At 39.3% G+C, this 18,895-nt stretch overlaps 1 protein-coding gene across 1 annotated transcript in view; it reads right to left on the reverse strand.

The window, feature by feature from the left end:
* MCCC1 (methylcrotonyl-CoA carboxylase subunit 1) overlaps positions 1-18,895 on the reverse strand; it is a 60,915-nt gene that overhangs the window by 34,786 nt on the left and 7,234 nt on the right. Inside the window, exons 4-8 of the mRNA XM_070583228.1 lie at positions 17,702-17,838; positions 14,192-14,287; positions 4,744-4,865; positions 4,173-4,320; positions 3,965-4,086 (exon numbers count right to left, since the gene is read on the reverse strand). Of these exons, the coding sequence (XP_070439329.1) occupies positions 3,965-4,086; positions 4,173-4,320; positions 4,744-4,865; positions 14,192-14,287; positions 17,702-17,838 (625 nt within the window). The remainder of the gene's footprint in view (positions 1-3,964; positions 4,087-4,172; positions 4,321-4,743; positions 4,866-14,191; positions 14,288-17,701; positions 17,839-18,895) is intronic.

Raw genomic sequence — 18,895 nt, forward strand, 5'->3', positions numbered from 1 at the left:
TTTTGTTACAATGTTTTTCATTCCTAGCATTGTCTTTTGGTGTTTTTCAGTTTCCATATCTCCCCTTAGTTACCCTTCTCTTCTTGCATGTTGTCTGCTTGCTCCATTACAGCCCTTAACATATTAATCAATTACTTTAAATTCTATAATTGATAATTCCAAAATTTGTGCCACAGCTCAGTCTGCTCCTGCTGCTTGCTTTTTCTCTTCAGACTGTGCTTTTTCTTGACTTTTAGCAGGCTTGTAATTTTTTTTGTTAAAAGCTGGTCATGATGTATCACATAACAGGAGCTGAGGGAAAGAGACCTTCACTGCAGGTTTTATGTTAACCTGGCTAGGAGGCGGGCTCCGTTTGATGTCTGCAGTAGCTGAGGTGCCAGAGGCTTCGGTTTCCTCTGGCATCCTTGTTTTGTTTTTTCTCCTGTTGTCTCTGGGTTTCCCCAAGAACTCCGTCTTAAATAGAGTCTGTGTCTTGCAGCTCTTTCAGTCGTAACCCACTGTTATTATACTAGCGCCCTGCTGACATAGTAGTATGGTGTGGGGGAGGGAAAGCATCCTATAATCTTACAATTAAATCTCAGTGTTTTAGTAGGCCTGTGGCCCTGTGTGCTTCAGAAATGTTTCCTAGCTTTGTTTCTTCCCTTAGGTGAAATAGGAAGGCTACAGGGGGTTAGAGTTGGCCAGCTGCCCCTCTCCAAAGACAGAAAAGGCTCTGGCAAAGTTTCCCTAGAAGTGCTGGCATTTGTTAGGGAGAATAGACTGCTCCAGGCCTATTTCAAAACGGTTACTTTCCTCCTTCTCCTGTGCAAATATGTGAGGGAATTTTTCTCAGATTTTCTCTGTGAGGACCTGGTGGTGTTCTTGGAGGGAAAAATCCATGAAAATTTGGAGTTCCCCCCAAGAGTGGGCCCTAAGGAGTTTCTCATTATCAAGCTAGTCCATACTCAGCTTCCAGTAATTTGTCAAAATTCTCATTTAAGTGTTCCTATCAGCTTATGACTCCAGCAGCTTCTGCTCCACGTAAGCTCATCTTGGCTGTGGTTCACTATATTCATACGTCTGTCCAGATTTCAGGGTGGTGGTTTGCCCTATGGCCTCAATTCTCTAATGGGTTTAAAATTCATTGACTTTCATTTTGTTCAGATTTTTACTTGCTTTTTGGATGTGAGTGACATCTCCCAAGCTCTTTATATGCTGGAGCTGAATTGTTTGTTTTTCAAATTCCAAATGTAAAATTTTATCACTTCCACTGACTCTCCCTTATCTTTTAGCTGCTCCAGGCACAGAGACATTACAGCAGGAACTCTGGGTTATGAAAGGAACATGTTGGGGCCACACCAGGAGCATAAAATGGCTCTTTTCTGAGTTCTTAGAAGCTGGAAACACTTTTCCTTTGGCTGCTTACAAGGGAAGCTCATTGAGGATCTGTGCTCTGTTATGATTTCCATAGTCCTCAAATTGCTCTTGTTATTTTCCTTTTTCTGATTGATCCTTTTCCGGGCTGCTGTATCTAACTTAGAGATTCTAGAGCACAGTGCCCGAGAACCAGGAGGTGCATCAAATTCCAGCTGCTCCAATTCAGCCACTGCTGGGGTCTGGCTGGGCAGAGAGACAGATGCAGCTGGATTCTATCGGGAATGCCTTGGTATCTTCTAAGAGTTCTAAAGTTTTTATTTCAGTTTAATTTTTAATCCATCTAGAATATATACTGAATATGAAGTGAAGAAGGAATCTAATTTCTTTTTTTATCCTCCAAAATAGTACACTTTGAAGATTCTTTTCTATCCCAACCTTTCAGATAAGCTCAACAGCTCTGACCGGATTTATAAAACATCTTGACACCTACTTCTGTCAGTTATTAGCATCACCTTGACAATCTTCTGGCATTCTATTAACTCAACAGGTAATTATTTAGTAGGATATAAAACAGTATGATTATAATGACATTAAAATATTATTACTAGAAAATACGGAATAGAAATATATAGAAATGCTAATATTTATATTAGGAGAATGAGATGATGAGTGACTTTCTTTCCCATCTCCTGTATGTTCCAAGTTTGTAATGTATTTATATTACTTCTGTATTTCAGAAAATATTATTGATGCCTAACATGTAGAAAGTAATTTACCAGGTAATATAGAGGGGAAAATAAAAAGAAACACACTATCAAGTCCTTGATTCCTAGGAGCTTCCCAGCTATTGGGGGGATAAATTACAATGTGAGGGAATATATAGCTAACATTTCACAAGTAAAGAATTTACATCATCAAAAAACGTTGCAGGCATTGAGTTACAGCCACTGAAATAGCTAGCTAAGGTCTCCACAACAATTCTAACTCAAGGGTATGCCAATTTGGACAGTCAGCCTATTCTTTTTTGAAAGATATCGTGGAAAGGAGCCCTCAATTTACCTTAGAACTCCCTCCATTTTTGCCTTACTTCCCATTAATAGGTGGCATATGCTGAGCTCTCCTAATCAACTGGCCTACTTTGAGACTGACTTTTTTTTACTATCAAACTCGAAACGAATTTAATTTACTGGCCATGCTCAGGGACACTTCTGAGTTTTGTAAGGCTGCAACACATACAATTTGGGGGCCTTCTTTAAGAAGAAGAATACGACATTAGGTTCAAGATATTAGAAGAGGCTCATGCAAGGAAATGGCCTGAAGCTTTAGTCCATTACCTCAAGGTAAATCCCTCTCTGGTCATGGTTCCCAAGTGAATTATTCTTTATAAAGTCACATGACTTACAGGTCATATTTATATAATTACCACAAAATCTATGGAACAAGAAGCTTTTATAATCAGTATCTTATTCTAAGCAATACACATGAAAATAAAATTCCAGAAAAGAAGAAAATCAGAAATTCACATGGCATTTGCTATCATGATACTAGACAAGCAGTTTAGCGCAACAGCTTAGAGTGTAAATTCCGGAGTCAAACTGCCTGGGTTCAGATCCCAGCGTCACCACCTCCCAGCTGGGAGACCTCAGGCAAGTCATATGCCCACGCAGTTGCTCAGTGCCCTCACCTGCAAAATGAGAATAGGGCCTACCAAATGGGACTGTCGTAGGAATTAGATTAGAATTACGACAGCAAGATTACTTAGTATACGTAAAATACTTAGACCCTGGCACATGGTAAGTGCAATGCAAGGGTGACCTGTTGGTAGTATTATTTGTCAATATATCACTTACAATCACAATTCAATTTGGGTAACTATTTCCACTTTCTGAGCATCTCAACCGATACTATAGTGATCTGTAAGACAAGGCTTAATTTCTTACAAGAATTTTTTATTTTAAAAAGACTAAATTCCATCAACAGGAAATGGATCGAGTGAATTAATGGTACATCAATTTCATGGAACCATTAAGCCCAATAAAAAGAATGAGGTAGATCTATATTTACTGACATGGAAACACGTCTATGATATAATATTAGCATATAATATTATCTAAGATTCTATTCACTGTTCTTCCGTATGTATTTTGCATTCTGTGTTTCTATTCACACAGACAATGCCTGGAGGAATGTACACCACACTGTAGTAAGCAGTCACATCAGGGAGTGGGATTGGGGAACTGAATGTACTCATGTACTATTAGAACTTTATATTCTATAAAATGTGTGTGCATTTCTTTTATAATTTAATTTTAAAAATCTGAGTCAGGGGCTGGCCCCGTGGCCGAGTGGTTAAGTTCGTGTGCTCTGCTTCAGTGGCCCAGGGTTTCGCTGGTTTGGCTCCTGGGCACAGACCTAGCACTGCTCATCAGGCCATGCTGAGGTGGCGGTCCCACATGCTACAACTAGAGGGACCTACAACTAGAATAAAGCAGGTACTGTGGGGGGCTTTTGGAAGAGTAAGAAAAAAAAAAAGATTGGTACCAGAAATTAGCTCAGGTGCCAATCTTTAAAAAAGAAAAATCTGAGTCAGAAAAAGAGCTGGACCCACCTTGGTGTGTCCACAAACTTCTCAATCAGCATAGCATCATCATTGAAAGACTTTTTAGCTTCTCTTCGTGCTGATTCTAACTGCTCTTGAAATTCTTTTTCAGATCTAACGATCCTCATACCCTAAGATGGAAAGACAGTCAGGACTACAACATAACAAAACAGGAAGACTAGTCTGAAACGGAAAACACAAGCACACACAATCTTACTTTTCCTCCCCCACCACGGACGGCTTTAATCATGACAGGATAACCGATTCTCCCAGCATGCTCCTTCAGGCACTGGTCCGACTGGTCCTCGCCATGATACCCTTCCACGACAGGCACTCCAGCAGCAGCCATTATGGATTTGGATGTGCTTTAGAATAAAACACACAAGATGCCCCAATTCTAGAAATTATTTCATACAAGGGAAGACACAAATACCGCCCAGTCTATAAAATACAATGGAACTTTTAAAATAAAACATCCCATAAGTAAAGAAAGGACTACAGTCTGAGACAAAGATTAATGCATATACTAAAATATCTATTAGTTAGTTTTCCTCAATCCAGTTTTTCATGTGATAGCTCATCCTACCCTGTTTTTAATCCTAAAAAACGAATTAACATATTGATCAGAAACACTAATTAGTTAAATATTTTCTGTAACTCACTGGATTGGCAGATAAATAACTTATGCCTACAACAACAAAAGGGTATAATTAACATGTTTATTATAGGTAAGACAAACCATTTCAATGGACCTTCCTATGGTTGTATTTAAAAGTATAAACTCATACCTCTTTATACCCATGTCTCTAATTGCAGATGAAGGAGGACCTATAAAAATAATTCCTTCTTGCTTACATAGTTCAGCAAATTCCACGTTTTCTGAAAGAAAGCCATATCCTGGATGGATAGCCTGGAAGTGAGAAATGAAAAGACAAACTTACTAGCGTCCCGTTGGCAAACTGTGATGCAGCTGACGTCGTCTTCCTCTGGGGAGGCCTCTCCCTACACTGGTGACAGGTACACTAAGGTCTCTAACAAAATCTGTTTTCAGAGATGTCTGAAACATTCATACTAGAGTTCTAAAGCCTTCTCTGAACCAGAAAAGTCTTTTCTTTATTAAATTGTATTAATTTCTTTTTATTGTGGTAATATATACATAACATAAAATTTACCATTTTAACGACTTTTAATTGTACATTTTAGTGGCATTAAGTACATTCACAATGTTGTGCAACCATTACACCATCCATCTCCAGAACGTTTTCATCATCCCAAATAGAAACTCCATATCCATTAAACATTGATTTTCCCTTCTCTGATAACCTCTATTTTACTTTCTGTCTCTACAGAATTTGCCCATTCTAAGTACCTGATATGAGTGGAAATGTACAATATTTGTCCTTTTATGTCTGACTTATTTCATTTAGCATGTTTTCAAGGTTAAGCCACGTTATACCATGTACCAGAATTTCATTTCTTTTTATGGCTGAATAATATTTCACTGTATGTATATTCCACATTTTGTTTATCCATTCATCTGTTGATTGACATGTGGACTGTTTCCACTCTTTGGCTATTGTGAATACTGCTGCTATGAACACTGATGTACAAGTTTCTGTTGAGGCCCTGCTTTAAATTCATTTAGGTATAAATCTAAAACTGGAATTGTTGGATCATACGGTACAGAAGAATCTGCATTTTAATTGAAAATAATACTGCTATTAGGGTAGGATGTCAAGGAATATTTACAAGTAGGAGTAAAGGACTTCAGAATGATAAGGGGGCTCTGTTTACTTTGTCTCCATACACAGCTGGCCTAAAATTGAAACCATGGTACCCAAAAGCTGAAAAGAGCTACTAATATATCTTATATATATCTTCAGGTCATATATATCTTCATATATCTTCAGGTCACTATCTGCCAACGTTAGCTTTCCAGAAAAAAGCTAAGAATCAAACAAAAAGTCATATAGTAAAGTTTATATATACTTTAATGAAAGAGGCCCCCCCGCACAGACTTTAACCTAGTCACCTGCAATTTACTTAGAGTTCTAAGAAATTTATAGGGCCAAGTGGTTAAGTTCATGCGGTCTGCTTTGGCAACCCAGGGCTTTGCCGGTTTGGATTCTGGCTGCGGACCTAGTACTGCTCATCAAGCCATATTGAGGCGGCATCCCATATAGCAGAACCAGAAGGACCTACAACTAGAACATACAACTACGTACTGGGGGGCTCTGGGGAGAGGAAGAAAAAAAAAGAAGATTGGCAACAGATGTTAGCTTGGGTGCCAATCTTTAAAAAAATACAAAAAACAAATTTATATACCTGACTTTCTAGCCCCCAGAAGAACGAAATCAGTAACTGAAGGACAGCAAGATTTCTAAGAGCAAATATATTAACAGCAGAAAGGAAGGAAAGAGAGAAAAGCAAAAGAATAGGCTTAGATGATTCAATGAGGGATGAAGGAGCTCCCTCTCCAACTTCAATAGCTCCAAGAGCATTTTTGTTCTTCTAAAATGATAATTAGGTGTGTACAAGAATCATAACCAAGAGAACGTGAAAAGAAAAAAACACAGCCAACCCTATTTCAAAACAGTTACATTAAAAGCGTAAGCTTCAGATGTTTGGGAAACTGATATGAATAGAAAATCTGACATCTTAGTGACAGCAGACAACAAAATGCCAGATACTGAACAAAATGCTAGATAATCACATTTTGATGTCAGTCTAGAGTTTTGTTTCTTTCAAACCAAAGTTCAACTTTAGGCATTTTATATGAAACGTCAAATATTATTTATGCTAGGCAAAGAGAAACAGGTCTACATTCCAGCCCTGCCTGGTTTTTAAACATTTTTTTTTGAGGTATGATGTACAATACATCACATTCACGCACTTATAGTTTGACGGATTTAGTAAATTTATACAACTGTACAACTATTACTATAGTCCAGGTTTAGAATACCTCGGTCACTCAAAAAAGTTCTTAGGTGCCCACATGCATAACTGATTAATCCTTGCTCCCAGAACCAGTCAACAACTACCTGCTTCTGTCTCTATAATTCTGCCTTTTTTAGAAATCTCATATATATGGAACTGTAGTCTGATGCGTCTGGCTTCTTTAACTTAGCGTACTGTTTTGCAGTTCACCCATGTTGAACTACTGATGCACACAACAACATGGATAAATATACCACATTTGTTTATAGATGGTATGGGTTATATAGATATAACACATTTAGTTTACCCATTCATGTGGGTTTTTTCCAATTTTGGGCTATTATGAATAATGCTGTTATAAACAATCATGTACAAGTCTGTGTGAACATATTTTTCATTTCTCCAGGGTAAATACCCAGGAGTGCAATTGTTGGGTCAAAATATGGTAAGAATACGTTTAACTTTTTAAAAACTAGCCAGTTTTCTAAAGTGGCTGCATTATTTTGCATTTCCACCAGCAATGTATGGTGAATCCAAGTTTCTCCACATCCCTGCTAACACGTGGCCTTATTAGTGCTTTTGACTTTAGCCATTCTGGTGGGTGCATAGTAGTATCGTACTTTTAAAGCATCTTTATTGATCTATAATTCATATACTATAAACTTACCCAATCCAAGGATGTTTGTATTCATAGAGTTGTGCAATCATCACCATAATCTAAGACAGAGCAAGATCTAACAATGTAAGTTTTTATTACCCTAAAAGGAAACTCCATGCCTATTAGCAGTTACTCTCCATTCCCCACCTATCCCCAGCCCTAGGCAACCACTAATCTACTTTGTCTCTATAAATTTGCCTGTTTTGGACACTCTGTATAAATGGAATCATACAATACATACAGTCTTTTGTGACTGGCTTCTTTCACTAAACACAATATTTTTAAGGTTCATCCATAATTTAGCACATATCAGTATATCAGTTTTTTATTGCTGAATAATATTCCACTGTATGGATACACCACATTTATCTATTCATCAGTAAATGGACGTTTGGATTATTTCCACTTTTTGGTTATTATGAACAATGCCACTATGAACACTCACGTGTAAGTTCTTGTGTGGATCTATGTTTTCATTTACTTTGGGCATACATCTAAGAAGTAGAGTAACTGGTTCATATGGTAACTCTATGTTTAACCTTTTGAGGAACTGACAAACTTTTTGTTTATGGTTAAACAAAAGGTTTATGTTTAACATTTAACACAAAAGGTTTAACACATAAAAGGTTTATGTTTAACCTTAAAAGGTTATGTTTAACCTTTGGAGGAACTTCCAAAGCGGCTGCACCAGTTTAGATTCCCACCAGCAACATATGAGGCTTCCAGTTTCTCCACATCCTTGCCAACACTTGTTAGTAACTGTCTTTTTGATTACAGCACCCTAGTGAGTATGAAGCAGTATCTAACTGTGGTTTTAATTTGCATTTCTCTAATGGCTAATGATATTGAGCGTCTTTTAATAGAATTGTTGGCCATTTGTGTATCTTCTTTGATGAAGCATCTATTCAAATCTTTTGCTCATTTTTAAAATTGGGTTGTTTGTCTTCTTATCATTGAGTAATAAGTGTTCTTTATATATCCTGGACACCTGTCCTTTATCAAATATATGTTTTGTACATATTTTCTCCTAGTTCATGGCCTTTTATGTTAATTTAGGTTTCTTTTGAAGAGTAAAAGTCTTAAATTTTCATGAAGTCTATTTTATCAATATTTTCTTTTATGTATCTTGCTTATGGTATCATATCTAAGAAATCTTTGCCTAACCTTCTCAAAGATTTTCTCCTGTTTTCTTCCGAAGTTTTATAGTTTTAGCTCTTCCATTTAGGTCTATGACATATTTCAAGTTAACTTTTTGTATAAGATGTGAGGTAAAGATGTAGGATCTAGACTTTAGGTTTATCTTTTTGCACACAGACATCCAATTCCATTTGTTGAAAAGACTATTTTTCCCCCATTGAATTACTTTAGCATCTTTATTAAAAAATTAATTGACCATATATGTGCGAGTTTATTTTGGGACTTTCTATTCTATTCCACTGACATACATGTTTATCTTTCAGATACCACACCATCTCAGTTACTGTAACTTTATAATGAGTTTTGAAATCCAAAAGTCTAAACTCTACAAATTTGTTAGTCTTTTCAAAATTGTTTTAACTATATACTAGGCCCTACAGCTATTTTAGGACCAACTTGTCAATATCTATCAAAAAAGCCTGTTGCGATTTTGTATAGATTGCATTAAATTTATAAATCAAGTCAGAAAGAATTGCCATCTTCACAGTACTGAGTCTTCCAACAACACAACTAGCCATTTATTTAGGACTTCTTTAATTTCTCTCAGCAATGTTTTACAGTTTTCAATACATAGGTCTTGAACTGCTTTTGCTAATTTTATTACTAAGTATTTGAATTTTATGGATGTTATTCTGAATGCAACTGTTTCCTTAATTTCACTTTCGAATTGCTTGTTCCTAGTCTCCCTTCCTTTGAACAGATACTTAACTCAGTAGAACTCTGATGAACTAGATAAATACTCTCCCTTCATAACTAAAAAGAAAAGTCGCTATCTCCTTGTGAAAATAAAGTTCAGCCACACATTATGGGAAATGCCTCAAGAGGTTTAACTAATTTCTCCTAAGAAGAACAATTTAATACACCCACAGCACAGTATTCTTGAGCATTCGAATGGATTAAAAAGGAAAACCCAACAATACTACTACCAGTGAGCTAGTTCCCTAGCTATCAGGCATGTACTCAGCCGCCAATTCTCCCTGCAGTCACCAGGAGTGCAAGCCCTTTTAGACTGTTCATTCCATATGAACAATCTGCCTTCATTACCTTTAACAGCAAAGATAGAAAACTGGTATCTCCTACACTTCAATCTCTGCCAAACTAACTTCTTCCATGCTTTTAGTTTGTATCTATTCTGCTCATGCTTGTTCAGGGCGTAGGTACAGACCCAAAGTTGTTGTTGTTGGCTCTGCCTTCGAGCAGAAATGAGATGTGTCCTTTCCAAGGTGGAGGGAACAAGTCACGCTTTAAATTCTTATTACCAAGAATTTCCTACCCACATCCGATACTTAGGACAGACAGATTTCCTTTGGTCAACCACATAGATTACCAGCATTTAGTTAAATAATTTGCTCTACTCGTTAAAGTTACTTGTCAGTGACTTTGAAATGTCTATAATAAAGTTATTCATTCCTGGTGGCACATTAAAAGAAACTGGAGCACTTTTACCAAAACTCACGCTTGGGACATAGTCCAGGTAACTGAGGGACGAGGCCTGGCTAAAGTATTTTTTCAACTTCTCTCTAAAGCATAGTGTACATACAGAGAAGTGAACATCGTAAGTGTAAAACTCTTTTTTTTTTTTAAGATTTTATTTTCTTTTCCTTTTTCTCCCCAAAGCCCCCCGGTACATAGTTGTATATTCTTCATTGTGGGTCCTTCTAGTTGTGGCACGTGAGACGCTGCCTCAGCGTGGTTTGATGAGCAGTGCCATGTCCGCGCCCAGGATTCGAACCAACGAAACACTGGGCCGCCTGCAGCGGAACGCGTGAACTTAACCACTCGGCCACGGGGCCAGCCCCTAAAACTTTTATAAATAAAGTTTCCACAAACTAAATACACCTGTATAGCCAGCACTCAGATCAAGAAAAAAGCATCACTAGCATTCCAAAAGACCCCTTTATGCTCTCTTCCAGGTAACTATAGGCCCCTCCACCAGGCACTGTCAACACTGTTTTTAAAAGGCTCCTCAGGTGATGGTAATCTTCAGCCAGAGCTTCCTACTACCTCTTCCCCAGCCAGAGAAGGTCTGAAACAAGAGACCATCAAAAGAACCAGCCTAACGAACAGGCTTATCACTACATCTTCTAGATTCTCTCAATACAGCCATGTCCTCAGGCAAATCACCAGAAATTTAGCTCACATGTAAATTTTATTCTAGCATTTATGAAAATGCCTATGTCAAAATGGCCACCTTAAAAATTCTACAGTTTTGACAAGCTTCTTTCAAAATCACTATACACATGCTATTCAATGTCCTTTATTAGACAATCAGTAAGTTTCTTCTTCAAAGTCAAAGTAGGGGAAGGTTTGCTCCCCTAACTGGCAAGTATTTTTGTTATTAGAGAGCCTCGTAAATTGCAATACACCGAACTTCCTTTTTGCTCAGGGCTGCAGAAAGGACCAGAGCAGTTTTCATTGGCCTAAGTTTTCTGACTTAATTCCAACCCCTATTTTTTGGGGGGAGAAAATGGAAAACTAAAAAAAATCTTTAAAGTAATATTAATCCAGGTAGACACAGAGTTGACAAATTCCCTGGAAGTAGCATATCAGACATTTGCTGGAGGGCTGTTATTTAACTGAAAAATGGTCTCAGTGACCCTTCATTAAAAAGGGAGCGGATCTGCACCTCTAAGGAGACTGATTAGAGGAGAAAACAATAATAATATAAGGAAGCTGGCTGGCCTCTCAGAAGTTTTTTTTAAAGATTTTATTTCTGCTTTTTCTCCCCAAAGCCCCCTGGTACACAGTTGTATATTTTTAGTTGTGGGTCCTTCTAGTTGTGGCATGTGGGACGCCTCTTCAACAGGGCGTGATGAGAGGTGCCAAGTCCACGCGCAGGATCCGAACCAGCGAAACCCTGCACCGCTGAAGCGGAGCGCGTGAACTTAACCACTCGGCCATGGGGCTGGCCTCAAGAAGTTATTTGTAATCAGTTGAAACTTCTGATTAAACAACACCTTCCCTTTTCCCAAAATGCAGGGCAACAAAGTTCTTCTCAGCCAGGTCAGATGAACAGGGAGTGGGGCCGGGAGTCAGGGCCTCTTGTTTAATCCTTTTTCTTTCAGTGAGACAAGTTTTGCTTTCAAGGCACTTGGAGATCTCAATAAAAATGCAAATTACGCATAAAAATGTAAGTTACAGTGGGTTTGGGGTGAGGCCTAAGAGTCTGCATTTCTACCGAGCTCTCAAACGATGCCATGGACCACACTCCAAGTAGGGAGACTAGATGATTTTGGATCTCCTGTAACCTGTGCGTTAGATTTTACATCTGTAAAATGGAAGCAATAATACTAGGTCATGCATGCTCAAATACATGATAAATAAAGTGATATTTATGTTCCTAAGGAAATATATAAAATCTATGCATTATCATCTCCTTACCCTCCTAAGGGCCTTTACTCCAAGCAATAAATAAAACCTTTAGAAATAAGCATATTTTAAATACCCGTATGTATAAATTAATGCTTATTCAGTCTAGGAACTCTGACTCTAAAGCGGAGGACAGTGATGCAGGAATACATAAATACAAAACAACTAGTTATATTCACTGATTCAAATTAATAAACCTCTATGCACCAACTCTTTGGTTTGCCAGGAGGTACAGAAAATAAGTCTTAGGTGTGGGTTCTTCCCTTAAGAACACAACGGCGTTGAGGAGCCAAGATATGTATTAAAATCATTAAACAAGATAATAGCTAATTAAGTATAAAAATGACTGCAACAGGAAACCAAATGCTAAAGGAAAAGGGAGACATCAATGTGACTAGAGGAGACACGAAAGAATTTATGAGAGGGAGGAATTCAGGTGGCAGTGAAGAGCAAGACTTCTGCAATTAACTCCTTATTATTCTGCCTGCTCTCTGTTATTAGCCCACCTTTGCCCCCATCCCACTAGTCTACTCCTCATCAGCAGCCACAATGATCTTATTTAAATGTAAATCAGATCACATCACTCCTCTGCTTAAAATCCTCCAGGAGCTACTTAGAATGAAATGCAAATCCCTTAACAAGGTCTATAAGGCGCTAAATAATGTTGCCTTTACCTCTCTGCTTCATCATCTCCTACCACTTTCTTCCTGCGTCAGTTGGTCTTCTCAGCTCCAAACTCAACCTTCCATGCTGTGCTTCATGAAGGGGCTCTGAAAATTCCCTTTCCTGCCAGCTGGCCTCCTGTTAGGTTCTGCCAGCAGGGGCCCCTGTAGGGAAACTGGAGGCAGGGGAAGTCTTCCTAATCTTCTACCCTGGACAGCAGCGGTTCCAGTCTTCAGGTTCTTTTAGAGCTCTGGGAATCAGCCTCATTATGCCCCCTGCAGCCAGGTGGGACCCCTCCACAGAGATCTGAGCAACAGCTGCAGAAGGTCCCTCCTCCGACCTCGACCTCTTCCCCAGCTCAGCCAGTGGCTATCAATTTCTGGTTAACTTCAACATACCCTTTTTCTTTACCCCTGCCCCTCCCCCTCTCCCTCTCTCTCTCTCTCTCTCTCGCCCCTCTAACACTGGTGGATCTAATTCCTAAATTAAATTCCCACTGTTGAAGTATCTAATGGAATTTCAGTTTTACTGGCTGGATCCTGAATGACAAGGTCCCTTACTGCCTTCGCTCCATCAACGCTGAACACACTTGTCCCTTGAACACCAAGCTTATTTTCATCTCAGAGTCTTGGCAACTCTGTTTGGCTGAACCTTCCTCCTGAAGTCCTTCACATGGCTGACCTAATAGCAGTTAGGTCTTTGTTCAACTGTCACCTCCTCAGAAAGGCCTCCACTGACCACCCTATTTATTTATCTTTTTTCTTGAGGAAGATTAGCCGTGAGCTAACATCTGCTGCCAATCCTCCTTTTTATTTTTTGCTGAGGAAGACTGGCTCTGAGCTAACATCCATGCCCATCTTCCTCTACTTTATATGTGGGATACCTGCCACAGCATGGCTTGACAAGCAGTGCGTGGGTCCACACCTGGGATCTGAACTGGCAAACCCCAGGCCACCGAAGTGGAACATGCAAACTTAACCACTGTGCCACCAGGCTGGCCTCGAACCACTGTCTAAAAGCATCTCCTAATCAGTCTTTATCCCCTTATCCTGCTTTACTTTCTTTCCACCATTTATAACACTCTTAGTTGTATTTGTTTCTCTATTTGTTTAAATGTTTACCTGGTTTCAAAGGTAGAAGGGCTGAATTCCTTCTTAATTTTAATTTATAATTTAGAGCCCCCCTCCACCTATTTTCCAAAAGATCTAAAGTGTACATGACTCAGGAAGAAGGTAGAGTGGCTGAGGAATGAGAAGGGACATGTCTAGTTTACAATGACAACCCAACAATCAAGTGTAAAAATCTCGCGAATGGCTAAAAACAGAGAATGAGTGCTATAAATAATAAGTAATTTTGTGAAAATTGTACAGAACTTATTCCTTTCGCATTATAAATCTCTTCATGACTCTGACCTGTGCAGTGGACATCTTGGCCACTTGAATGATTTTCTCCATGGAAAGGTAGCTCTGTTGAGAGGGAGCAGGACCGATGGAATATGCTTCGTCTGCCTGTTTAAGAAATATTACACGTTTAAAAGACCACACAGCTAATACATACTAGTACACCGTACAGAACTGCTTCCGAGTCATTTTATTACTACAGTCACGCGTCACTTAATGACAAGGATACATTCTGAGAAATGCGTTGTCAGGTGATTTTGTTGTTGTGGGGACATCACAGAGTGTACTTACACAACCTAGATGGTATAGCCTACTGCACACCCAGGCTGTATGGTACTAACCTTTGGGCCCACTGGTGTATATGTGGTCCGTCACTGACGGAAGTCTCATTACACGGGGCCTGACTGGATAAATAAAAATGCTGGCTCCCCAAGAACAATGCAAGAATTGAGAAACAGAAGTACCAGCTCATGTCTATGTTATAAAAATAAGCCAGTTTGGAATCTTTTGCATGAAGAGGATGCCAAAACTTGATTTTATGTATAAATCAGACACTAGAGTGAAATTAAATTTCCTTAGGATGGAAAGCAACAGGCATTAGTCATGGTATTATTAGCAACAACAATAACCTTAAATGTATTTAATGTCTAAAATTTACAATTTGACAACAGAGACAAAATATGCAACAGATGTATACAGCAAGAAATAAAATTACAAAGTTTATTAAAGTTTATATAATTATTAGACCACGATGAGAATGGTCCTTCTCTACATTTGTGAACTATTTTATACTGTCCCTTAAAACTTTCACGTAATCACAGCATCCCTTGAAGCAGACCAGATAGAAGACATCATTTATAAATTCAAAGATGTACTGAATGCCCACTTTCGCCACACTTCGAGGTGGGAACTGCCTGGACAGCAGTAAACAAGAGGAATGCTCCTGTCTAGAAGCAGACACAGACATCAAATATACATTCACACACACAATGAGAACTGTGATAAAGGCCACAGAGGAAGAACAAAGGACATGACGCAGGTAAGAGGGAGACTGATCAGGCCCGAGGGAGGCCAGGGAAAGGCTGAGAGGGAAGGTCAGGGACAGGCCCTCCAGAACGATCAGGACTTGGCCAGGCAAACGGGTGGAGGGCGTGGAGCTGGGAACAGGCATGGAGGTGGGGGCAGGCCTCCCAGGCAGAGAAAACAATAGGTGAAGGCCTGAGGTGGGAAGAAACTGACCCATCTGAGGCACTGAAGGAGGCTTGTGTGGTTGGAGCACACTGAGCAAGGGGTCAATGAACCACAGATACAGCTGGACAGACGGGAGGGCACAGATTTCAGAGGGCCTTGTGGGAGGCTAAAGCTGTGGATTTTCTCTCAGGGAACACACAATGAAATTTTTTTTTAAGTTCTTTTTGTTTGTTTAATTTTTAATTCCACAAACATAAACCCACTCTTATTCTAAAGAATGTGAGCAATAGCAGAAAGGCAAAGGATCCCTCAGGCACTGCCCCCTCCCTCCTTCCAAATCCCTTCTAGATACACGCACTGTGACCGACTCGGGACACATTCTTCCCTACTCACATTCTGATTTATTCATATATATCTTCATCAACACATATGGTTTTTGTTTTTACACAAACAGGATCAAACTATATAGAAATCTTCTGCAACTGCTTTTTTCATTAACAGTATGTCTTGGGAGCTCTCTCCGTGCTAGTACACAGATGTCTACCTCATAGTTTAAAACAACTGTGCACTGTTCCACACTATGGAGGGACCTGTCTTCATTCAATCATGCACCTCTTCACAGATGTTTAGGTCATAATGGCAAAACACTGGATGCCGGCAGCAATCTTGCACAGCCCTTTTTGCACACATGTGAGCATGTGTCCGGGCAGAGATTGAGAGGAATATGTGCAGGGTTAGGTTGAAGGATGTGACACTTTAATAGCTCTTGGTTAATCATCCCTTGAAATGGTGTCATCAATACACATTCCCATCAACATACTAATTTCCAACCACATTAACCAACACTGAATACTATCCATCTTTTAAATTATTGTGAATTTGGTGGATCATAAAAATGTTTGAAGCATTTAAAGCAGAGGAGTAACATGAAAAAGTTTTGATTTTAAACTATCAGCATGGCTGAAATGGAGAAAACAGATTGCTACAGTATTTGACCAGGCAAGAGATGATAATGGCTTTGACGTAAGGTAGAGGGCAGAAAGAAGAGGAAAGAAATGTCTGGGAAGTAGAATTAACAGCACTTGGTGATTGTCTAGATGGATGAGGATGAAGGATGGAGAGTGGGAAGGCAGAAGGAGGGATGGTCAAAGACTCTCAAATCTCAACATTATTATTTTTACGCAATGCTGTTGCCATCTACTGGGTTACGAAAGTCTGTAAGAAAAAGCAGGTTCAAAATAGAGGAAAGGTCTTGAGGTCAACTTCAGACATATTAGTTTGGTACCCATGACATATCCAGGTGGAGATGCAGATGTATATCCAGTTGGATATACCCGTACCGCGCTCAAAAGAAAGTGTGAGCTAGAAATAGAAATTTGGAAGTTTTTGGCAAAACCCTAGGATTAAATAAAATGATCCAGACTGAGAGTATATAGTGAGAAAAGGAAATGAAAGATTTTTGAAAAGGTGAGAGAAGGACTCCAGAGCACAGGCAGACGACTGGCCTTGGATGGGAAGAGGATGGACGCAGATGCAGGCAGATGAGCAGATTCTGTGGCAGGAAGCTCAGTTCTATTTCTCCATGAAGTTAAGTTCATCTGTTGAGAATAGGTGAGTAGAGGGAGAGTCAGAGGTTGGAATGGAGAAAACAGGCTCAAGATAGTCACTGCACAGAATGAGAAAGAAAAGTGGCCACAGAGCCGCGTGGCCTGCTGTGCAATGCTGAAAGCCCAGGTGAAGCTGGTCACCATGAATTTATTTTGGTGCTTGGAGTGTTGCTGTGGGCATGAAGAAGGCCAATAGTTGAATTCCTCCATGGTTGGGTTCTGGTGGATAATAGCTGGTAATAATTGATAACACCTACAAACCTCAGGGAAATAGGGTCCTTTTAGTTACAATTTTCCAGTTAAGCCAAGGCTCTGGAACATTAAGTGACTTGTCTAAGATCCCTTGGCCAGTAAGAAGTAGTTGCTAAGTCTAGAATCTTCAAACTTCTCCTTGTCCATCAGGGAGTCTGGATATGTCCCACTCAAAGTGTGGTCTGTGGATCAGCCACATTCTGTGAACTGTTTTAACCAGTTCTTGATGAGATAGGACCTTGCCTGGAAGTCAACTACACCACAAAGCACAAAGCTTAGTCCAATTGGTGTTATGTTTGGAAAATGTTCCCAAGAGGAATTACTAGTGAACAGTTTGAACTTATCCACTTACATACTGTTAACACTAGCAAAAATAAACTGTTAACATAAAGAACTAAAATACTGATACAATGAACAAATAAAACAAAGACAATCACTTAGAAAATTTGACTTTCAGTTTTTAACAACATACCATGTCTACATGCATGGAATTCCTGTCGGCCTCACTATAAACAGCCACAGACTGTACACCCATTTTTTTAGCTGTTCGCATCACCCTGCAGGCAATTTCTCCTCTGTTGGCAATGAGGACCTTGGTAATTTTTTGTCCTGTTTAAAATACCATGAAAATCACACACAACTGTTACTGGGGATCAAGAAATGAGAATACGAAAAACATTCAATGATATTAACCAGCTGATAAACATTCATTTTGGTAAAATCAGCATAATAGAGCTTAAAATAACCATTTTAACTAGTATTACACAGTGCATTTCTTTTCACTGAAATTCACGATACCCTTATTAATATAAACTCTTAAATTACTCAGCTTTTTCAACTTAAAATAAAATTAAAAGATGCTTTGTTATGCCAAAAATCAATTTAAAATACCTAAAAAAAACCCCACAAAAAACCATCATAGTTAATTATAATTCACATTTAATAAGTACTTTTTTTTTTTTTGAGGAAGATTAGCCCTGAGCTAACTACTGCCAGTCCTCCTCTTTTTTGCTGAGGAAGCTTGGCCCTGAGCTCACATCTGTGCCTATCTTCCTCTACTTTATATGTGGGACGCCTATCACAGCATGGCGTACCAATTGGTGCCATATCCACACCCGGGACCTGAACTGGCAAACCCCGGGCCACTGAGAAGCGGAATGTGCGAACTTAACCGCTGCGCCACCAGGCCGGCCCCTGTACTTTCTATGCCCCATGATTTGTGCTAAATATTCAATCTGGATTTAAATCCTCACAATAATCCTATGAAGTAGATACTATTATTATTATCATCCCAATTTTAAAGATGAAGAAATTAAGATAGAAAGAGATGTTACTTTCCTGAAATTATACAGCTAAAAGAAATGATGGGGGCCGGCCTGGTGGCGCAGAAGTTAAGTTCGCACATTCCCCTTCTCGGCGACCCAGGGTTTGCTGGTTCGGATCCCGGGTGCAGACATGGCACCGATTGACACGCCATGCTGTGGGAGGCGTCCCACATATAAAGTAGAGAAAGACGGGCACGGATGTGAGCTCAGGGCCAGGCTTCCTCAACAAAAAGAAGAGGATTGGCAGTAGTTAGCTCAGGGCTAGTCTTCCTCAAAAAAAAAAAAAAAAGAAATGGTGGATCCAGGATTTGAACCCAGGTTAGCTTCACTCCAGAATCTGA

This window comes from Equus przewalskii, chromosome 18 (assembly GCF_037783145.1).
Source record: "Equus przewalskii isolate Varuska chromosome 18, EquPr2, whole genome shotgun sequence".
Taxonomy (NCBI): Eukaryota; Metazoa; Chordata; class Mammalia; order Perissodactyla; family Equidae; genus Equus; species Equus przewalskii.